The sequence below is a fragment of the Dysidea avara genome, chromosome 15 (genome assembly GCF_963678975.1).
Source record: "Dysidea avara chromosome 15, odDysAvar1.4, whole genome shotgun sequence".
Taxonomy (NCBI): Eukaryota; Metazoa; Porifera; class Demospongiae; order Dictyoceratida; family Dysideidae; genus Dysidea; species Dysidea avara.
This window is the reverse complement of record NC_089286.1, coordinates 3,888,664-3,913,254: the sequence shown is the minus strand read 5'-3', so window position 1 is coordinate 3,913,254 and position 24,591 is coordinate 3,888,664. Positions and strand designations below refer to the sequence as shown.

Here is a 24,591-nt window from a genome sequence, read left to right as displayed (position 1 = left end):
GTCATTTCGTGTTTCCTGTAACATGACTGAAGGGTGGTTCCACTGTTGGATGGTGCAAGTGGGTTAAAAACTCTGACGTCTGTATAACATTTTTCATAACGACCACCCCAAAATCCATTCATGGCAATGTCCAAGCGTGCGCCATCCTGAGTGTTGGCTGTCTTCTGTTGAAATCTTTCATCACTTAGAGGCTGCAGATGAGGCTCAACCTCCACATCATGGCACACTTCAGATAACAATTCAGCTGTGATATCCCTCACTTCGTTGTGGCATATTGAAGGGAATCCACCCTTTGGACAAGATAGGGCATAATCAACAGAAAAGTTGGTACCACACGCACAGTGGGAAGGTGTACGAGAGGGCATCCAGCCATACCTCAAAGCAAGGGCATCTTGAAAGGCAGTCTTGTGTAGGGAGAAACCATGTTCCTGCACAGGTAGGGCAGTAAGCCAGCTAGAAGCACCCTTTTCCTGTGCTAAAGTAACAGCCCTCTGAAGAGTGGGAGTAAGCTTAGAGAACAGTTCCTTAGAAAGAGTGGACAAATTGATAGTCTTGGATTGTTTAATTTCAAGCTTACGGGAGTACAGACTACAACGAGTATCGGCAGTATAGCCAAAATTCTGTGATAAAATGAGTGATCGTAAGGGTGCTGTGACATACATTGAAGCAGAAAACTCAATAGATGATAAAGAATCAGGTGCAACAATGCCTAGACCACCAAATCTAGTTGGAAGGGCAAAGAGTGAACGTTGAAGAGCACCAGGAGGGTCAAGGGCAGTCAAGGCTGGAATAAACTTTGTCAATAAGGCTTTCTCGAGTGACTGGAAACTAGAAGATGTATCAGGGACTGTATGTGTTACATATAGCCAACGGCTAAATAATCCATGAGTAAAACATGTATAAGCAGCATGAGGTTGGGAGATAGCGATAGAGGAGAGTGTATTAACTTCAGAAACCCACTGGCTAATCTTATCAAAAGTAAATCTTTCCACATACTCAGAGGTGCCAACTGGGGCACCAAGGTGAGGCCTGCCATCAGATGTAACATTTACAGCTGTATCATGAAACAATTCCTTACCAACAGAGCAAAACTGAGTCTTAGTAACAAGCCATGTCTTCTTTGCATTAGGGAAGTAACCAAAGCTAGGGCCCAGTGAGGAAACTTGGTCCCACCACATACGAAGAGCAGAAATTTTACCACAGGCAGCAGCATCATCTGCATACCACACCTGAGTGACAGGTACAGTGAGTTTCTGAATTAAAGGTACAGTGGCTAGAGCATAAAATGGCATTGCAAGTGGGTCACCTTGAGTTGTCCCTTCCTCAGAGTAGAGAACATCACCATCAACAAAGAGGCAAGCAGGGTGTCGATAAGTATTTATTAGAATGGTGGAAAATGATGGACAGAGACGCTGGATGTTGTACAAAGCCACAGCTCTATTAAGAGAGTTGAAAGCATTAGTAGCGTCAATTAGTAGCATACCCTCAGTATCATCATCATTAAAAGCTTCCCTCATAGCATGAATAGCGGCTTCCCCTCCTGATGGTTGTCCTGCACACAGTTGCAAAGAGCCCGCAGCAAACTGAACATCTTCACCAATCACATACAAAATAGCTTTAGCAATAATACGTCTAACTGTTTCACCAATGCCAATAGGTCGGACACCTGGTCTCTTGTCTTAAGTTATCAGCCGACAAGCCATCAGGGTGGAAATCATCACAGGATCAACAAACATGGTACACAAACGACGGGCTAATAAAGCGATGGAAGAACAAAGTTCATCCGAAGCAGAGCGGAAGGAGGAACACAGTCTTCGCCAACTGTGAGCATCAATTCCAGAAGGTCCGGCAGCACCTGAAGTTCGTAGGGCAGCAGCTTTTATAGCTGGACCATCCAACGCATCAAAGATAACAGGATGCACAGGATTTGTAGTAACACTGTCAGGTAGTAAAGCTTCATAATGTAATGGGGCAGCAGCAGGATGTTTTGACTTGAGAATATCATATACTTTACCAGATCCAGGTATGGTATCATCTAAACGCAGAACTCCTCCTCTCCCAGGTTCAGAGGCTAACAGCTGCATAGCAGCTGCAGTCTTACCTGAGAACATCAATTTAGCAAAGGACTGTGATAATGAATTATTACTAGAAGCACGATTGCTGGTCTTAAGACGATTTTGAATAGCTCTGCCTTCTAGAATCAGCTCATTCAGATTGCCATCACTCCACAAAAGCATCCGTCGTTCAAAACAAGATATGTGGTCTTTTGATTTTGAAGTACGTGTTGGTTTCTGAGTCACTAAGGTGCAAAATGTGAAAGCAGCCTTTAAAGCAATGGACTCCAAACTGGATCCTTCCCCAGCTGAACGAAAGAGTCTGGCCAGCTCCAGCACAAATTTCTTACCAATGTTTCCAGAAGGTATTTTAAAACTGTTGTTTCTCCAGTGAACAACTTCACTATAACTTGCTTCAAGCGAATGACAGAAAGTGTCTGAGTCAACAGATCCCCAGTTAAATACAGGAATAGATGAAGGCTCAAAGTCCGGTAGGGAACAGCGTTGGTCTTGAGTAGAACTATCAATGTTATCAGATATTGAAATAGGTAGCGAAGAAACGTCAGTCGACTTAATTGATATCAATAGCATTATTTAAGTCCGCTGGTACTGACGCTTGAGTCGTATCGGCTAAAGCACTAGCAGTAGAAGGTGGAAAGTTGGGCTGAGAGTTTGCGCCAGCTTGCAATTGAACACTTGGAGGGTACGGCACACCAATAAACCGGCAACAACGTTTACCCGAGCAATCCACGAAAGAGTCCAAGTTTCGGGAGAGGGGTTGATCTTGATAGCGAATGGTATTCTTCCAGTTTTTAGCAGAGGCTTTACCCGCTTCGCGCTGAAACTCACAGGGTGTCAGGATTCGAGAGCCAAACTCGATGCAACGGCTAGACCCACAAGATAGGTCTCTGGTAAGCAACTTCGCTCGCAAAGTTCCACAGACTATATCCACTGTCAAGGTCGAGTTCGAGGTAGCTTCTGTAGCCATGAAGGTTACCGTCATGGCTACAGAAGAATTGTACTCGGAATTTGTACTCGGAATTGTACTCAGAAGAATTGTACTCGGAACTATAATCTATGGCAGCACACTTCTTGGTGGCTATATGTACCGTCATGGCTCTCTAAGAATTGTACTCGGAATTTAAAGAATGACGCAGAGCACAACTGCGGTCACTGGGTATTGATGAACTGGCGCTCTATGTAGTTACTCAGTACATATAGCCACCAAGAAGTGTGCTGCCATAGATTATAGTCCACAGATATAATCTATGGTGCTGCATACCATCGTTCGTTTTTAAATTTAGTCGCCCCCACCGTGACGTAATTTGTCCTCTAAGGGCGCGGCTTAAAGAATGACACAGAGTACAACTGCGGTTACCAGTTGTTGACACAAGCTGCGAGTAATTAGCACATGTAGCTAGCCAATTGTCACCATGCATTATTGCATTTTATAGCACCCCCACACAAAATTACACATGTAATTACAACATACAGAGGAGACACATGAATACCAAACACTTGTCACAACAATAATGTAAGAATTGTACTATTATGACTGTAATATAACTGCTATGCAAATGTTTTCCAGTGGCCCGCCATGGTAGCAAGTCTCACATGACGGCATGTATATTCATCCAAACACAATGGGAGTAACGAGTAAGTATGATGACAACAAGTTGGTATGACTCCATTTGTAGAATCCAGATGAGTGGGTGTGGCTCCAGTATGTCTAAACAGTTAACAAACATTCCTGTTATAAATACGTGCTAGAGTTGCAATATAATAGTATAGTATTTAAATGCAATAATACATAGTCTCCATTGCATCACTATCAAACGACACTAAGTGGAGGATATTGTTGCATCTCTAGTATGTACACTGTATCAGTACAACCTATCTTAATGGCCACTAGTATAGAAAGACAACCACTCTTGAAAAGCCAATTCCAATTGAGAATTTATACACTGTTACCTGCTGAATGAGTGAAGGTGGCAATAAACAAGTTCCACCGTAATTTATACACGTGATCTGATCCTGTATATTCTGTCAGTGGATGAGATCCACTTGGCCAGGACAAAATGTGACTCAAGTACCCTGGATGATCCATACTCAACTAACTTATGACCCAGTGGCACAATGGAACTGACTATTTATAGACAATACAATTATATTTATTTCTAAGATGTGTGGATGTGTGGACACATTACAACACATTACATGTACATACAAGACATGCTACGTACTGTTTTAGCATTTCAAGTCACCACATTATACACGTACCAGTCAACAATGCTTCATAGTCCCCATCAGTAAACCTGAAGAAAAGTTACGAAAAATAAAAATTCACATAAGTACAATGAAACCTCATTAATATGGCAGGCTGTGGGACCAAAAAATTTGGCCTGAATAACAAGGTGGCCTTATTAATGAGGTCATAAGTAATGCTTAGCTATATTTGGGACCTACTAGAGGTAGCCAATATAATGAGGTGGTCTTATTAAAGAGGTGGCCACTAAGTGAGGTTTCACTGTACATATAATTCACAATATTGTGAACAATATTAATGGTTAACAATATACACTGAAACCTGCAGGTCACTTCTTGTGGAAGATTGCTCTCTACACAAAATGACACATTCAGAGATTGTATTTAGATGGATGATACAGTAACACATTGTGACTTCAATACTCGTGATGTGTCACTGCTAGGCAGCAACCATATACACGGCACTGCCACATCGCTTGCTCGCACACACAATTTTGCTAAAGATTTTACAAATTGATAATTAAGGGGTGTGGCAACTAGCTGTTTCGCTTGCAAGACTGTGTGGCAGCTGTTTCCCTTCTGTACAAGTGGCCACCAAAACAGGTCTACTGTGGATGAAAGCCAGGCATTAGATATTTGGTATTTCATGTGTTGAAGACATTCCAGGGCTTCTGGTAGTCTCAAATCTCACCACAGTTTAACTCAGGCAGTGTTGTGGTCACCACTAAACTACTGGAATGCTGTGTTATGTTCATCTTATGCTTGGCTACTATATTGTAGAACTGAAATGGATACTCTGAAAAATATATCCTATGGATAATGACTTCATCACTTTCTTCATCAGGAGCTTATAAGGACCAATAGTGAAACTTTTTACACTTGGGGCTGACAGTCAACTGCCTATGTCTGAAGCAGTGCTTTTGGTGCTCTAACAGATTGGCTGCCCTTTTGCTGCCAGCACTCACTGTCTCATACGCTGTCATACACTAAATCCATCTCTATAGCCAGTTAGAACAGCATGCTTCTTACCTTTTTTTTAAGGCCGCATAATGCAGCCACCTCTTTAAAAGGTAAGGTTAGAAAATTTTGTCCCTACGGCCTGAATAATGACCAGTTTTCACTGTACTATTAGTGATTAGTGATCATGGGGGATTATTTATTAAGATACTAAGATATACAAACGCTACAACCTCTAAATATAGCAGTAAATTTTTTACCCTGGTCCAATGTCTCGTAATAATCGTGACTTCGTGAGAGACTCTACTGTGACAAATACGGGAGTTTGTAAAAGACGGAATAAGGAATAGCGGAATAACGGAATAACTCGCATCACAACGAACGGGCATTTATATGGCTTATGCAATGTTAGGGTGATTGTACTGTTACAGCTGTGAACTCATCCCTCGTAGATATCCTTACAATGTAGGGTGATTGCGTGTACTGTTTATACAGCTGTGAACTACACTGCTTCGTCATTCATAGATGTCCTAGCGAAATGATTACTATACGCTCTTACTACTACTGTATGTAGCTAAGCTAGAATATACAGTAGTTAGCCATTAGTTTCGTTTTCGAGTCTTCATCCTTCCAGTGGAGGGATGAAACGAAACGACTGTCATGCCCCCTTTGCTCATGACGTTGGTACCATACTTAACATACATTACCCGCTTACGAAGTGCAAAATTACATTTGATTATAGCTCTTACTAGCTACTACTGTATGTAAAGTATGGTACCAATGTCGCGAGCAAAAGGGGGTGTGACAGCCGTTTCGTTTCATCCCTCCACTGGAAGGATGAAGACTTAAAACGAAACTAATAGCTAACTACTGTATATTCTAGCTGTGCTAGCGCAATGATACTTAGCTACATACAGTAGTAGTAAGAGCGTATAGTAATCACTTCGCTAGGATGGCTATGAGCGACGAAGCAGTGTAGTTCACAACTGTAACAGTACACGCAATCGCCCTAACATTGCAAGGATATCTACGACAGATGAGTTCACAGCTGTAACAGTACAATCACCCTAACATTGCATAAGAAGCCATATTGATATAAAACGCCCATTCGTTGTGACTCGAGTTATTCCGCTATTCCGTTATTCCTTAGTTCCGCCTTTTACAAACTCCCGACAAATACATGTTTATCATGATATGTGCTAATCGCCTTTTTACAATTAAGTTTTACAACACAAATACATGTATAGTTAAACTCACCAATTGCGACTAAATCCCTTCAACACGAAAAGACAAGGAATGAGACAACCTAGGAGACAACAGCCACACAAGCCTATTCTGGTGCGTTTATTTAGTAGTAATATAAATTTTAAAGGCGTTTATTTACAACAGGACATAATTACGCGTCCCTCTATTGTCTCTGTACATACTTGCCTTTTCTTTACTATTCTCATTTCATTTCACAAGATCTCTTGGCAGGGGCGTAGCTTCTTCACTTGAATTAGTCAATGCTTGAAGTAGATCGAGATACTCTAATAGAACAGTCACATTTCTACAAGTGCCATATTTTTATATTGTAAAGTCTGTAAGTAGCTAGTAATTTAAACTATACAATCCGATGCTAAGCAGAAGTTGTAACTATGCTAAATATTGATTGCTGTGTTACAGCTGTTTTGTGACTGCTCTAATAGAGTATCTTGATCGTTTCAATGCAGTACAAGATGAAAGGCAAAGTGTTGTTAAGGGTTTACTAGTTAAAATGGGTGTTAGTTGACTGCAGTTGCATGCCACTAACAGGGCCGTCCAGAGAAATTAGAGGGCCCAGGGAAAAGAGTTAAAGAGGGGCCCAGGGGCAAAGAAGGGTCTAGATCCTGACTGCTCTATTAGAGTATATCGATCTTTCTTTAAACAGGTATTCAAGTGGCCCCTTTCGGGCTGTGGTAGGGGGCAAAATACCCCAGTTACCCCCAATGTGGGTGGCCCTGGCCACTAAAATTACAGTTATATTTTAATATTCTGTCACTGTAATCTGGGGTTTCTGTCAAACCCATGGAAACTCACCTACTGTTATCAACAGTGCATTGCTTATTCTAACAAAAAGTATTGAAATCCCATCCAAAAACTGTAAAAAAAGTGCGCATCCAAGTAAAGCAGAGTTAACTGCGACAAAAAGTAATGATATCATAATGCGGCCATGTGCGAGGTGTGCAAGTTGTAAAATTAATATTAGCTAATCAGATAATACAATGTTATTGTTAAAGTGTTAATGCGAACTATGTGATGCTGCTAGTTTTTAAGTGTGTGAGCATCTTCATAAATGCCACATAAATTTAATTCTCAATAAAGCAATGTGTATAGATTCTCTGATAGTAATAAATAGTTTGAGTTTGGCCGCCTTTCCTGTATACAGCAATGCTACGAACAAAGGAAAGGTGGCCAAACTCAAACTATTTATTACTATCAGAGAATCTATACACATTGCTTTATTGAGAATTAAATTTATGTGGCATTTATGAAGATGCTCACACACTTAAAAACTAGCAGCATCACATAGTTCGCATTAACACTTTAACAATAACATTGTATTATCTGATTAGCTAATATTAATTTTACAACTTGCACACCTCGCACATGGCCGCATTATGATATCATTACTTTTTGTCACAGTTAACTCTGCTTTACTTGGACGCGCACTTTTTTTACAGCTATAAGCTGTTTTTGGATGGGATATGAGATTTATGCAACCAATGACACGGATTGATTCTTATATTATGTACTCCTTTTTCCCTTCAGCAATCAAAATCTGGAATGATCTACCCCAAAATGTGATTGAATCCAATGATATTGATCAGTTCAAACAAAAACTAGCAATTATTTAATTTGTATACTTGTATGTATGTTGTGACCTGTGTACTATACTCTAATAGAGGTCTGCACAGTATTACCAATAATAATAATAATAGCATCAACTGGCATCAACCAACATTATAATGTAAGCGGCGCACTGCATGACACTATCTGGTAGATTGGGCTGGGGTTCTAGCTACAGCACATATATTTTCTTGAGATATTGGGGTACGTAGCTATACTGAATATTATGTTTTTTTTGTCGAGGTTTTTGTGCATGTAACCCACCTTGTAACATACCATGCATGTACCTCGCTTGGTACCCCCACAGTTGTAATTGGTACCCCTTCTGTTGTATCTAGTAGCTATCTCAGTTGGTACCCCCACAGTTGTAAATGGTACCCCTTCTGTTGTATCTGGTATCTTGGTTGGTACCCCCTCTGCAGTAGCTGGTACCTTAGTTAGTACCCCCTCAGTTGTAGCTGGTACTCCTTCAGTTGTAACTGGTACCCCTTCTGTTGTAACTGGTACCCCATCGGTTGTAACTAGTACATCAACTGGTACCTCAGTTTGCACCCCCTCAGTTGTTGCTGGTACATTAGTGAGTACTGGTTCTGTTGTCACCAGTACAAGTCCTTTTATTGACTTGACTAATTAATTTGCAAGACAATTCTATTAGATATGGCAAAGATTTCTGGGTAAAGATAAGAAGTATATCTTTGTGTCAAAGTGACAGACGTGTCATCTTGACTGGAGAGTGACTCATTTAACAGCAGTACAGGTACTACTGAAGCAGCAGTTTCCAAATATTAATGGATTAGCAGACACCTTAAAAATGACGCTGAAAGGGAATACTCTCTCAAGTGGAAGTGTTCAGATATTGCATGTCAATGGGAACCATTGGATTACAGTATCAACAATGATATCAACTAAAAATGATGATGATGTAATAGTGTATGACTCTTTGCAGTCAAGTTTAAGTCATGGAACAAAAATGCAGTTAGCAATCTTAATAAAAACTTCAAAAAAAGTTTAAAGATCAAGATTGCCAGTGTCAACAAACAGGCTGGTTTTAATGACTGCTGCAGCAGTGTATTGCACTGCATTAGTGAATGGTCAAGACCCTTCAATTATTGTGTATAACCAAAGTGCCAGGAGAAAACATTTAGAGTTATGTTTGAGTAGAAGAAAAATTTACCCATTTCCAAGCATAAGATGCCACAGAAGCGGAAAGAGCAAGACTGACTTAATTGACATTTTTTTGCATTTGCAGATTACCAGATGATGGCAGCCCAATGGTATGCTGTGATACTTGCAAGGATTGGTTCCATCGGAGTTGTTGTCCAACCAAAGTTATAAAAAAACAAAATTGATACTGTACCAAATGTCTTTTTAAGCCATCATAACTGTATTATGTGCTGTTCTATTGTTGTGGTTGCATTTAGCTACACTGTTGTAATGATCTATTATTATCAGTTTATGACATTTTACCAATACAGTACTGGAACATGATTACTTACTAAGCAAATTTTGGTTGAAATTTTGAACTTGAAATCTTTTAGACCTATGTATTAAAATTCTCCATGTGAAATTCAGATGTATATTATATGCATTTACCTGGAACCGTGATGGCAGAATCCAAAATCCCTGTTTAAACTCCATGGGATTTGGAATTATGTTCAAATTTTGGCTAGTCCCAGATCCCTTGTTAAAAGTAGTTTATGGCAAGGCAATGCATGTGCATCAAGAAAAGTAGCTGTTGTTTGAAATCCTTTATCTGGAATATGTTTTGTAAATCTTCTTAAACATTTTTTGTAACAATCAACATTGATGTAGTGATAAAAATAATGACAAGACCTCAGGGTACATGTGATTGCATAAAGTCAAATTAGGCATGGCAAGGAGAAGTACAATAAATTGAATTGCCTAATTTAGATTATTACGAGCCAAAAAATATTCTCTGAGAAGACTGAACTGATGGCTTTGACTGCTGCTACTCAAGTCCTCTTTTGCAGTATGAAAACAGTTTGTTCATAATTAATTTCACACCACTGACACATAGTATTCTCATCATGATAGCCAATATCCACCATGTGGTGGCATGAAAAACCCAAGATGGTCCAGTTCAGCAATTGGCTGTAGGTAGCTACTCTGGCTTTCACGCCTTACCAGTTGCACTGAATTGTGTAGTCAACACTGGAATCGAATTGACAGATAAGCTCTAATAAGGAATAGGTTTTTAAAATTCCTTCATTGCAAAACTATCTGGTTGATATGGGCACACTAGTATAGCAGATAGAATAGTGGCAAGCGGAGTCTGATTCACGCTTGCCATCCACATCAGCATACAATTTAACATCGTGGATCCCAGTTTGCAGCTTAGACATGACGAAACAGCATCATGGCGATTGAGATGGTGATATGTGTATTTATCTTGCAGTAAAGCTACAGGGCACATCTATATCTTGAAATCTCAATCAAAATCTTGAAATCTCAATCGTAATCTTGAAATCTTAATTAAAATCTTATAATCTTGAAATATTGAAATCTGTAGCAAAAATGGAAGATTTCAAAATCTTGTTGGCAATTTTGCTTGGTTGCGGACCCCTCGGGATAAGTTACTCTGTGATGGCGATAACGACTTCAACTAGACTACCTGGTGATAGTAGCCGAATAGGTAGACTAGATCTAAGTCACAGTGGCCATGTAGAGTGCCCTGTTCCAGTAATCACTGGCATGGAAGCTTGACGTCTAGCTCGCTTGTTGTAGCTAGCCATAGTCAGTTTCATTCCCCGGTCTCATTCAGTGGTGCACATTCATCAGTAATTAAATTCTTAGATAAATAACTTCATTTGAAAACTTAACAACTTTACATATGTTTACTGTGCAATGTAAATATATGAAAAGTTAGACAGGGCTTTGAAAGATCGTCTTTCCATGAGTTTCCTGAAACAAGGAAATATATGTAAATCCAACCCGTTTTTGTAGTGCCAGAGGCAACAATCAAAGAATTCCATCTAATCTATACTCGAACAACTCAACACAGCAATTTCTTTTTTCTAAGATCAATCAGGCTATACAGTAAGGTTGGGGGGGGCACAGGAGGGCACATGACCCCCCCCCCCCCTCCCAAAAAAAAAACAACATACAAGATCAATATACTCTTATAGAGCAGTCAGTCATAGTCATGACACACACCACTATTGAGATTGCTAAGTGTGAAAAACTAGTATATCTACAGTATATCCCATGCATGGTTGCATGGACACACTTATCTTGCTATGGATATTTTGCAAATAATGATTATGCACATGGTCTTGTGTATACCATTATTTAGGTCCATAATAGCAAGAGAAAATTACTCTTGATAATAGTTATAGCTAACTGAACTACTCATGACTGTCACTTATCCGTGTACAATTCTTGACCAATGTAGCCCACTTGGAAGACAATAGAATTTTAGATATTTATGCATAAAACTACTCTACTTCAAAACTTCAGTCCTAAAACATATGCAATAGCTTTAGCTTCTGGGGGGCTGCAACCCCCAGAACCCCTGCTCCATATACCTACTACCCTAGTGCACCCCTCCTGGGGGGCTGCAACCCCCAGAACCCCTGCTCCATATACCTACTACCCTAGTGCACCCCTCCTGCCAAACCCTTGGATCTGTGGAACTCATTACCTAGCATCATTATTCATCTTTAAACAGCAGTTGAAATCATTAACTTTCTCAGCAAATTAACATCATAGTAGCAATGTTAACACTTTTAATCATGTATAATATAGCTTAGTTACTGTAAGAGTAATGTATGTAATGTAAGGTATGTGCATTTATCCTCAAACCGAAACTGCACATTATTATTTTGCTGTGAGAATCCTTGGGTAAGCAAAGGATAAGCTCTGTAGTTCAAAGAATGTATATGTACAGAATAATAAACTGCATTTATCTGATCTGTAAAGTGGACCAGTGCTACTCAGCAATTAATTAGATGGTTGTGCTGAGCACCAGTCACCAGAGCACTCTAAAGCACTCAACTGTTTTCTGTAATATACTTATGCTCTGTAACAGTCATTCAAAACATTTCTTGTATCTTCATACTGTCTATATGATGATTGTAATTTCTTATTTCCAATATTTAGTTGTAACTGTCTCCTTCAATCAGTCAACATACAGTGTTGATGAAGGTGCTGGACCAGCACAACCTATACTAGTTCTCAGTAATCCATCATCAACTGATATTACTGTACAAGTTAGAGATAATGAGAATACTGCCACTAGTGAGTGAAGTAACATCATCACAAAATGTTAATAGTAGTAATAATGTTACAGGAGGAGGTGTTGATTATGATTCTGGACCATACACTGTCACATTCACTGCTGGAGTCACCAGTGCTTCATTTGATGTTCCAATAAATGATGATGACATTTGTGAAAATGATGAAGATTTCACTCTCACTATCTTGCGTGGTACATTACCTGACGGTATCACTTGTGATGGTGGTAGAGGTATAGTCACTATAGTGGATGATGATTGTAGTGTTGAACTGAACTAACCATATAGCACACCTGCACAATAGAGTAATGAGTAGTGATAGTTGTTTAATGGGACACACTAGCTACATTATGCAATGACATAATATGTACCTGCTTTTCAGGACAAACTTCCTGACATGTTAGCAGATGTTATTGCATTTTTCAGTTGCTGCATTAGATCACAGTTAGTTGATTGTATAGTTAGCTATTACCATTATATTTAATGGTATATATGTGTATCATTCTGTTGCACCTTTAATTGTTGTCTCCAGTGAGTGTATAGTTGGTAGTATTAGTTGTGTGAATACATTCAAAACTAAACATGCACAAGTTACACATAATCACTGATACAAAAGGTAGGTACTTTGTGTTCCACTGTTAATGTACCACAGGAGATGGAATACATGCGTTGTGGAAGCAACTTCTCCATTCTACTTTGTGTTTACTTCTTTTCACTTCTTATGCATACTCATGGAATATGCATACTTATATTATTGGATGCATATATTATTATGAAAACAATATAATCCACAGTAATATCCTGTTATTGTGGATCAGCAGAGCAGTGGACAATTATTTCTGTGTACTTTAACCATAGCACACACAACTAACCTGCTAAAAGTACTGAAGAAAGTCAAGGTTTAGAGAATTCACTACCAAAACCGTTAAATTAGAAATATCATCATTTTTGATAATACAGGAGTAATTTTTCAACTTTTATAGGTAATAATGAAATGCTCACATTCATGGCTACCCTAATTACAGGCTAATAGTACTTGTGCACATGAATACCAATCAACACACAAAAAGTGTCATCAGATCTAAAGTATTATGAAATCATCTGATTGCCAGTTGCACTGAAGAAAGGTTGAGTCTATTGACGTTCCAAACTTCAGTAGTGATGTATAATTGAAATCATTGAGGATCGTGTAATTAAATGATTTGTGTACAGCACCAAGTCTCCCACAGCAATAAAAAATTATGTTATATTGTATTAATTTTAATTTATAGCACAGACTTACCATATATGTTTATTTATTAACAATTTTGCTGCAGTTTCAATAACATATATACAACATATATACATATACAATTCATAAGCGTACATCAAAGGTAGTAGTAACAAATTTAATAGTCTAGTACAGTAGGAAAATGCATAGTCATTTAATATGTATTTATTGATATTAGCACTTTACAGTGACCAGCACTGAAGGTCTGACAGCAACATGTGCTGCAGCCTTTGTATTTAGCAGATCTCTGTTGGACTCTTTCCAATAACAGTCTTGAATATGACTTGGTCGCCGTACAGGCGTACACTGTAACTGTAAACAGTACATCATCTGGGAGAAATATATACAACAAAGGTATCAGTGCCTTCAGTGGTTGGGATACTGGTATTGCTGACTTGACACATATACACAGTTAGAAAATAATTGTTGTCAATACTTCAGGTAATCAGAACAATCAACATTCCGGTTATAATAATAACTACATGTTCCTGCTTAAATTGTTTAATATTATGTGAAATATATCATTAGTACATCAACTATACTTAATGCTATTTTGAACTTTTGATTAAAATGTGCATATCATATTTGAATGGTTCCACAAGGCTATTATAGCTACTATATAGCAGTTTCAGCAGGTGGCTGGGTAGTTGTCATAAAGTCAACATCAACAGACAGGCAATGAAATGCCAACAGGAACAGGTTAGTATAATTATGATGCAAAAGAAACCATAACAAAGTCAAAGTCAAAGTTTCGTTTTCTAATGTGTTCTCTTATGTGATTTATATTTCAGAAGCTTTCAGTATCTTAAATACTCAGACAATGCTGGGTGTGATTGGTATTGCAGTGGATAGCCACGAGTCCTATAGTATCGACCCAACTATACAAAATACTATGTAAGACCTGCAGACTTAATTTGTAAGCTATATAGCTATTGTATCTATAGTAAGTACCAAGTATTGTATGTTTTAATAATAAAATAGCTACATGATACAGAGATGAATCTAATGATGTTTTTTTACCTGTTTTTCTTTCCAGCAATTATTTTATTTCGATATTCTTTTAGATTGTTTTTGCAATTAATTTTATTGTCTACTGTATTGTCTCCGCATGCTGTTTTCATGGGCTAGTGTCAAATTTTACTGTTTTACACTATCCGGGAAGATAATTCTTAATAATATTACCGTTATATGGTTGATAGTTCATGTCATCTTGAAATTCTTATGGCAAAGAATTCCACCACGTTGTTCCCTTACATCTAAAGCTTCTCTGTGAAAAGGGTGTATAATAGTGGATGATATACATTTGCTGGATATGTACTTCGTCTAGTGTTAATGATTTAAAAAAAATTCAGGGTTGACTGATAATGACGATGTATGCATATTATGGTTGATCATGAGTACTTAAATCTTCCACTGATAACCACTTAAGATCTGCTTAGTGAGAAGAAGTATGGTCATGTTGGAGATCACGTAAAATTCTAACTGCCATATTCTGCATTCACTGTAAACATTGTGTTTGTAATAATTGTTTGATTTGTAAAAAACTTATCACTGAATTTGAAGTCACTATACGTAGCAAGATAGCAAATAATGTAAAAGATAACAATACACTATCATTAGCTATTTGTATAGCAAGTTACCTATTGTTATATTATGTATATCAGTTTACTGCAAATAATACTGTTGCAACAACAATAATAGATAATGCAAATCATACAACTGACTAAGCTAACTATAAAAGATAGTACAAAAACAAATACTATTAAATTTTAGAATCAGTAATCAGAAAATATTTTGATCCTTTTGTTTTCATGATCAGTGACATAGATACTCCCTGGAGCTGAGAGCAATTCCATAAGGACATGAGAACTGAGCTATTCCTGATCCTCTACAGCCAAAGCAGTGGATACAAATACCATCTTTGTCAAACAACACTACACAATCATTAAAGGTATCAGCCACCAAAATGAGACCATTTAAATCAGTTGCAACACTGTATGGATAGTTCAGTTGACCTCTACCAGTTCCATATGAACCAAACTTGCCCACATAGTAGCCATCCATAGTAAAGGTGTGGACACAGTGGTGATCTCCATCAGAAATGAGTAACCAGTTGGTACCACTAACTGCCAATCATGAGGGCTATCCAACATGTCTGAACGGATAGTATTAAGAAAAGTTCCATCAGATTGGAAAACTGAAAGACACTTGTTGCCATTGTCTACCACGTATGCAATGTTGTTATGGATTGAAAGACTTGTAGGGTATTTAAGCTGATTGTCAGATAATTCACCATTACCAAACTGCAGCAAATAAGTTCCATTAAATGTAAACTTCTGCACCCTATGATTAGTATAATCAGCAACATAAAGGTGGTTATCATTATCAAATGCTATTCCCTTAGGACGATCAAACTGGACTTTGTTCATGCCTCTGCTACGAAACTTTCCAAGCAACTTGTCACTCTTGTTAAACAGGTACACACAGTGGTTGGACCAGTCTGATGCTGCCCATGAACCATCTTTGCTGAATGCTATCCCCCACGGTTCACTCATGTTACCGTCATTGTCAATCACTTTACTCGGCTTACTGCTGATACTTGTGGGCTTCTTTCTAACTACAATATAGCGTGGACTTTGTCTATTTCATCAACAAAAACAGCAACCTTCAACTGTTCAACTTCTTGAGCTTGAAATGAAACTGTATAAGTGCCATCAATGTTGTCTCTAACTTGAACTGTGTTGGTTGCTCGTGCTTCTTCCAAATGAACATTTACTGTGCTACCTCCTCTGGAGCAATGATGTCCATTATCATCTCTTGTAATGACAGTGAAAACTATCTTCTTACCAGCAAATGTGTACCCTGGAAGATCTGCTACTTCACAATTGTGAGGATCTGGTGTTGCTGTTGAGCAGAGTGTGGCAAATTGTGGAAATGGTTCTTTGATAGGGACAAGATCCATAGTGGCTAATTGTACAGGCTTTGTATTCAGTTGTTTGAACTTTGTGGTTAGTTGTTGCATGCGTTCAATCACTTGTTTCCTTGCTATTATTGTTTCTTGGTCAGAAGTATTTTCCAGAGTCTCCTTCAGTTCCTTTATGTTTGATGCCTCTACTTGTGCTATTTCTACTTCTTCTAGTTACATTCTCACTGCTTGCTCTTTATCTGATACTATCTCATGTAGCTGTTCCTTAAGTAACTCTTTTTGCTCTGTTAACTTGCAAAACAGTTTGTTGTAATATAGGTCAATCTTGTTTTCCACATCAACACCTTCGCTCTGATGCTTTTCTCAACTCTGTCAAAGTTATCATGAATTTCTGAGAGGTCGACAACAATTCTCTCCAAAGGAGCTGTAACATCCTTGATTTCCTTCCTAGGCTTGATTGACATTTTCTTCACTGTGTCATGATTGTGACCAACATGCTCCTTCATGGTACAGTAGACACAAAGAAGCTGATCACAAGTCTCACAATAGAATGACAGCTCTATGGAGTGATCTTTGCAAATTGGAACTTTTGGGGTTGATTTTAATGGGATGTTCTTTTTGGACTTGACTTCTGTGAATAATAGTACTTTGTGACCTTAAGACCTGGTGCTGCGTCTGTGATAAACATTACACACATGGCATAGGAATGAATTGCAGTCAGAGCAATAAGCCTCCACTGGGTCTCTTCCTGTGCAGTCATCACATGTCACATCCTCCTCACTATCTATCTTCTGTTGTAGAACAAACTCATCTAACATGCGGTTAATAAATAAGTTATTGTCAAAATCCTTCACTCCTTCTGGGGGAACAGTTGCTTCCTTCCTGCATTCGGGGCATGTGACCTTGGACTCTATCTGCATTTTCTCCAGACACTCCTCACAGTAGGAATGGTGACACGGCAGATATTTGGGGTTCCTGAACAGTTGATGACATACTGGACAACTGAGAGTTGCTGATTCCCTCCTCATGATTGTAGCAGCCATTGCAAGTGACGGGCTTAATACTGAAAATGTTAAAAATCAAGCAAGTAGCAAGTTATCATACAGTACTGTATAGTAGGGACCACAAAGGAGTAGGTATGGCTCACGAAATAACATCACCCAATATCCAGCCTCAATTTTCCCTAATGACGATGAGGCAGGTAAAACTAAGCCCAAACAAGCTTTCAGATCGAACCAAAATGCTTTCAACAAGTTGCTACAAAATTTTTAAAATAATTTATTTAATGAAATTTTCTACTGACTGACTGCCTGACTGACTGATGCCTTCAGACAAGCGCAACTCGATAATGGTTAAGGCTATGGGCTTGATTTTTTCACTGTTTGATGTTGCTTCAGCCCGAGAGGTGCCTTTTGGCATACCACAGTACATACAATGCATTCTTCATGGACTTACCAGTGTCCTCCTTTGTGTCTGCTGACAGTGAATAGTGTCGATTTGGCGACAGCACATGATGGCTTCCCTTTGTACTGGAAATTGTCCGTATTTTTCATAGTGGCTGTTTTGATTGCAGAGGTGCTTTTCAAACAGTTCTTGATTCATACTGCTGTGTAACAGGTTGAGCATACCCGACAACAAAGCGTAATGGTACTTCACTTTTCCGATGATAATTGATATAGCTGGGGTGCGCAGTGCCATTTCAGAGGCGGTATGCATGGGTTCACCAGTATATTTACAAAATAAAGTTAACAAACAAGTACACAAAAAAATTTGGAATTTTCATCTATAGAGTAGGGACCATAGCACATCAATAGAAAGTACTGAAACAAGCTGGAGTAGTGCACGATATTAAATCACAGTAAAACAATAAGAAGTGTTATATTCATACTGTGCTCAAGATACCATAATGGAAATGCACTGTGATTTAATATCATGCACTGTGATTTAATATCATGCACTACTCCAGCTTGTTTCAGTACTTTTTATCAATGTGCTATGGTCCCTACTCAAGTTGAAAATTCCAAATTTTTCTGTGTACTTGTAATAAACTTGCACCCATAATGCAAAAGTTACTTACACATATATGCATGTGTTAATGCGTTTAACAGTAGTTTTCACACAAGCATTACTATTAAATGCATTAAGACATAATACCTTCCTTTCTACCAACTGCATGAAGATTGTGAAAATTTCCCTTCCATGTAGTAGGAATTCAAGATTATTTTGAGCAATTGCCACAAATGGGCTATCAATCATCTAATGATTATTAAAATTTTTATGTTGGTATTCCAGTGGCGTGCAAAGCCCTAAGTCTGCTTAAGCACAAGAAACATTGATGCCCAAAATTCTTACAGTTTAGTACTGGCCAAAGGATACAAATGAATGTAATTGGATTACATCCGTATATACCAACTAATCACTGGCCACTATAGTTTAGTAACACTTGTAAATGTGTGTACAGATTGTAGCTTACACCAATCACACAGTATATATATTTGTAATAGAGTTCGCAAGTGTGGCCACCAGTTTACCTCTAATTTTGCAAGTACATGATCTCATGAAACCTGAATTGTGTGATGGAGTTATGTATTAAGGGTGGTTATGTATTGAGGGTGGTAGCAATGGTGTACTCATGAAGGTGCAAGTTACCATGTAAGCATTGTGACAGAACACTGCACTTAACAGTTCACACATTCAGTTTCATAACTCAGTTTTAACACTCATGTGAGCTCATAGGATTTGTACAGTGCAATAAAAATCAACTGTAGGAGAAATTCATTGAAAATTAGATGCCAATATATAAATCCCCACTAAACTCTAGTGGGTTTGACAAAGTAATTAGAGACATCATCACATGATGAAGAGCTCACATGAAATGGTGGGCAAACAGCAACAATGGAAGAGAATAACACTGGAAATTGTATTCAAGGTCTCCATAAAGCTAGATTAAGCATCAGTTGAGAAGTAAAATATGTAATTAACATGAAATCTTTTTGATAGTGCTTAACGTGTGTTGTTATACCTGCTCTGGTTAAAATGTCTCATAGTTCTCCTGCCACAGCATCTAATAGGATTTACAGCTTCTAAGTCTTCATATTAGAGTTGAAACGATGCAGTGTGTAGTAGTATTGATATATTGCCTCTGGTGTATCACGATACAGCGATATATTGTGCGATACAAAGTGGAGTCCAAGCAATAGTTTTTAATGTTGTTTTTTGGTTTTTACAAGAAATAAGTGAGGTAATTTTTCTTTGAGAAGCATTACATACTATTCAGTTTAACCACAATGTACAATAATTTGATTGTCAGCCATGTTAACAAGCCACGATATGTCAATATATCACGATACGTGATATATCGATACGGTTTGACTTTGTATCGATACAGCGATATTGTCTTAATACGATACGATACGTGATATATCAATATATTGTTGCATCTCTACTTCATATATATATATATATATATATATATATATATATATGTTGCTTACATGGTAAAAAGTATACTAATTTTTCTGAATCATTTATACACTCTGTGCTCAACAGTAACTGTAACAGTTGAACTATAGTCACAATAAAATTGCATTAGGGGTCATCCATTACTTTCACCCTTTATGCAAGAGTACGCTAGGGGGGAGGCGGTTAAATCATATGTACGCTTATAAAATGATGAATAATCATCGTGTATATACTGTACATAGTATCAACATTTATACAGTATGCTTTGTGAAGGAGGAAGGGGGTTAGAAAAAAGAGTAGTCTTTGTACGCTTGCATAAAGACTGAAAATTATGGATGGTCTCTTACCAATTGTCAAATGTGCAGTATGCAAACACCTATATCTAATTGAAGAATCGTGAACAGTTGTCCTTTCTATAACTAGGAAATAACTTTAGTGTCTGTATGCCTTACTCAGAGTAGGATTTAAACTTCTAAGTGCTTTATAACAAGTTATTTGTGGACCTTATAATATTAAATCCTAGTACATATAAAATGCTAAAAGAGTACTTGAATGCAGGTCACATACACTGGTCATACTCTTACATAATTATGATAACAATGCTAGTCCAGGTACAGGTTATTGCCAGAGGACCTACTATACAAGTCTTTGGTTTACAGTCTTTATAAGCTTCAATGATAGTCCATCTGCATAACTTCTGATGACTGAGTTTATTATGCTGGTGCTAATTGGGGGTTGCCAACAACAAATACACAAAAAAATTGGAATTTTCAACTACAGTATAAGGACCATAGCACATCGATAAAAAGGACTGAAACAAGCTGGAGTAGTGCATGATATTAAATCACAGTAAAACAATAAGAAGTGTTATATCCCTACTGTGCTCAAGATACCATAACGGAAATGCACAGTAGGGATATAACACTTTGTTTTACTGTGATTTAATATCATGCACTACTCCAGCTTGTTTCAGTACTTTTTATCAATGTGCTATGGTTCTACCCTATAAATGAGAATTCCAATTTTTTGTGTATTTGTTTGTTGACTTTTTTTGTAGTAGACTATTATGACTGGTGACTCCACGTATCCACGCATACAGCAAAAGAAAAGGCACTGCGTGCCCCAGCTTTATCAATTATCATCTGAAAAGTGAACTATCTATTACGCTTCATTGTCAGCTATGTTAGACCCATTGCACAGCATTACGAATCAAGAACTGTTTGAACAGCATCCCTGCAATCCATGCATACCATATTAAAAAAAGAAATGGGAATGCCCCAGTTACATCAATTATCATTTGAAAAGTTAAGAATCCATTATGCTTCATTGTCAGCTATGTTCAACCCGTTACACAGTAGTACGAATCAAGAAGTGTTCGAAAAGCACATCTGCAATCAAAGTAGCCACTATCAAAATCACAGACAATTTCTGTTACGAAGGGGAGCCATCACGTGCTATCACCAAATCGACACTTTTTGTTGTCAGCAAAGATGAATGGACCAAAAGGATGGCGCTGGTTAGTCCATGAAGAATGCATTGTGCATATTGTGGTATGCCAAAAGGCACCTCTCGAGCCAAAGCAACATCATATCGAACAGTGAAAAATCAAGCCCGTAGCCTTACGCTTGTCTGAAGGCATCAGTCTTATTCAGTCAGTCAAGTTCTATACACACCAAATCGCAACTTATTCCAGCACGTTTGCCTCTTGTGCTGGGGGTGGTAGGAAAGGGCATTACATCTAGCCCGGGAAAAAAAAATTAATTTCACCCCAATCACCAAGCACTTTTACAAAACAAAGTACATCACCTTGAAGCTGACATGAAGCACCATCTGAATATCTAATCAACCCCAGTCAACCTCACTGTTTGCATTGTGACTATTGAGAGTCACGTGAAATACCAAATAAAACAAAAATGCAATTAAGGGTATTATATTTATGTGGCGCTTAGAGCGTGTCCAACCTCCTCTGGTGTATAGCTACACTTTACATCCTGTCATCGTGATATTTGATCATGATGCAATTCAACAGCCATACTAACTGCAAGTGTTAAATATACAACACATAACAATGGATACATTCTTTAATCCTAACAATGCAACTATTTGGCCTTTATGTTTTTAGTTTAGCAAATTCCACTTTCTGATTTATACAGTACATATGTTATATTATTGTAGAAGTCAGACACGACTAGCTATACAGCTCTGACTATAGCTATATCTACTTTTTATACAGTATGTAAACAGCTATTATAAACCATTAGACTTTTCCTTCTACTAAGGAATTCAGTTTTAACTATTCAATAGCATGCAGGTAGCTATAGCAACTGGTTACATTCCTAAATTGTACGTCTGTCATAGTGACTCAGTCAGGCCAGGTTATTCCCACCAGCTGTGATCAAGGTAACTTTTTATGTAATGTACTTTGTATCTGCTGCTGCTGCTGCTGGATCCCCATTTATTATTGCCAGATAAAAGATTACAGAACCAATGCACCTATCAATATTAATCCCCACTACCCCCCTCCTAGGCTTACTAGGGGATTAGTGGGGGATTTTGGCCCTATTTGATCTGAAATTCTGCCCCAGTAGTGGGGCATTTGACCGTTTGAAATTCTTGGTGTTTGTTCAACATGCAAGCTACATAAGAACTAACCTGTTTCCTAAAGTGTATTGTAGCCATACTATATGGAGATTTGACCACTAGTCATTCCCCTATGGGTCAAGAATTTGATTTTGTAGAAAGTCAAATCCCCACCATTTCCCCTATTACTCCCGGGAGGGGGGAGATGGCAGGGGCGGATCTAGGATTTTTAAAAGGGGGGGGGGGGGTTAACTCAAGGTACTAATCTCTTGGGTAGAGGTATGCAAAGCACACTTTAAAGCATGCTGGGTCTGGGGGCATACACCCCCAAGGAAATTTTGAAAAATAGATGCTAAAATACTGCAATTTAGAGACATTTCCACATAATATTTTCTGCCTGTAGATATTTTATATACTGCCTTTAGATTACAGGTATGGCTCTCTGAAGCATTTTGCTAATGGAAAAGTTTGGGTATATAGGTACAGATAACCAAGTACATGATGCACCCTCTCACAATTGCACAACACTGAATAGGTGCATGTTAGCATAATAATGTTGAAAGTGGAAAATTGTGAAATTTGAACAATACAACATTGAATCTGAGAGCATTTTCAATGGACATTGTGTACCTGAATTAAGTATTGCCATACATATTAACTACACAAGTAGATGAATGAAGCCCTTTAAACAGACCAATGCAATTCATTGTATGTATAGGTGCAGGCAGATTTGGAAAAATTCCATAACAGAACCAACTACATGTTTCCAGTGAATGTTCTATTAGAGTAGTTAGCTGACTGCTCTATTAGAGTATCTCGATCTTGTACACCTCCAATGCTGATCCGGGTCCTTGTTACATAAACTTTAGCATAAATCCATTGATAATACCTTGGAAATATGTTTATAAGTTGATTTTATGAGTATTTGTATTATTAGTGATCTATAATTATGCTAAGACAAAATTTCACTATAATACTCACCAAGTAAAGCCTAAATATGAAGGGGGGGGGCTCCAGCCCCCAAAGCCCCCCCCCCCCCCCCCCTAGATCCGCCCCTGGGTGGGGAATAATATTGATAGGAGCATAAAATAGCTACAAGTTTAGCTATAATTATTAATACACAATCTTGCATGCACTTATTAAATACTATAGGATGCACATCTTACCCAGTATAGTACGGGCGGAGCAGCTCCGGCAACCACACTAGTGAGGGAGTATACTGGACTCTTAGCTAGCCGCTTATAAGTTCACGTAGTCAAGGACCGATCAATGACGTGTTGTGATGCCTCCCAAGGATACCTCCTCTGTTTCCAATCGGTTACCAAAATTCATGCAGTTAGCCTAACGTATATACTGAAGTGTTCTGAAACTGCCGTCTTCATGTCTCTGAGAAGCGGCGTGCGCCCAAAATTCTCCGAATTTTTGCAAGCTGATTAAAGGCCGGGGCGCGTAATATCTATTTTAGGGTCCGCAACGTGAAATTTCGACCTCCAAGAATCAACTACCAAACCATCCACAAATGCTAGGCTAGGTACCACTTAGAAAACGCCAGATTGGTGTTATTTTTCATGAACGTCTTGTCGTGCAAAATCGGCGAATATGCTTACAAATTACGAGATTTTTTGCTATATCTTCAAGTACATGTCTTTTAAAGCTATAATATGCACCCTCAACCTTTCTTACTAACTGTACTCTAAACTAAAACCATCAGTGGCTGCATTGTCTGGAGCGATTTCCAGCCGCAGCATCGCGAAAATGAAATTTAGGACTCGAAAAAGTTTCGATGCCACTGAAGCACACAGTATCGATGCCAAAGTAACCCTCCCAGGTCAAACTGGTCTGGCATGGGTCCAACTACTACCACACCAAATATCATGGAATTCCAAATTGTTTGCCATCTGGCTGCAGCTCGACGGATGTCAAAAATTCGTCAAAAATGCCGATTTTATTCACTGA

At 38.3% G+C, this 24,591-nt stretch overlaps 3 protein-coding genes and 1 long non-coding RNA gene across 4 annotated transcripts in view; 1 reads left to right on the top strand and 3 right to left on the bottom strand.

The window, feature by feature from the left end:
- LOC136245217 (extracellular matrix organizing protein FRAS1-like) overlaps positions 1–12,938 on the top strand; it is a 66,896-nt gene extending 53,958 nt beyond the window's left edge. The window contains exons 24-25 of the mRNA XM_066036713.1: positions 12,264–12,401; positions 12,454–12,938. Of these exons, the coding sequence (XP_065892785.1) occupies positions 12,264–12,401; positions 12,454–12,677 (362 nt within the window). The 3' untranslated portion in view covers positions 12,678–12,938. The remainder of the gene's footprint in view (positions 1–12,263; positions 12,402–12,453) is intronic.
- On the bottom strand, positions 3,459–7,187 carry LOC136245563 (uncharacterized). Its single transcript, XR_010695936.1, has 3 exons — positions 6,534–7,187; positions 4,298–4,369; positions 3,459–3,783 (listed from the first exon to the last, which is right to left on the bottom strand). It is a non-coding gene; the product is annotated as an uncharacterized lncRNA (long non-coding RNA).
- Positions 12,939–15,237: 2,299 nt separating the features above from the next.
- Positions 15,238–23,976, bottom strand: LOC136245504 (E3 ubiquitin-protein ligase TRIM71-like). Its single transcript, XM_066037038.1, has 2 exons — positions 23,802–23,976; positions 15,238–17,656 (listed from the first exon to the last, which is right to left on the bottom strand). Exon 2 carries the CDS (start codon positions 16,220–16,222, stop codon positions 15,674–15,676), a length of 549 nt encoding a protein of 182 aa, XP_065893110.1. The 5' UTR covers positions 16,223–17,656; positions 23,802–23,976; the 3' UTR covers positions 15,238–15,673.
- The window catches only part of LOC136245216 (E3 ubiquitin-protein ligase TRIM45-like), a 10,689-nt gene continuing 3,347 nt past the window's right edge, over positions 17,250–24,591 (bottom strand). Inside the window, exon 3 of the mRNA XM_066036712.1 lies at positions 17,250–17,568. Coding sequence (XP_065892784.1) covers positions 17,250–17,568 — 319 coding nt within the window. The remainder of the gene's footprint in view (positions 17,569–24,591) is intronic.

Coding starts and splice junctions, on each gene's coding strand:
- LOC136245504 (XM_066037038.1), bottom strand. CDS start 16,222: ATGAGTGAACCGTGGGGGATAGCATTCAGCAAAGATGGTTCATGGGCA.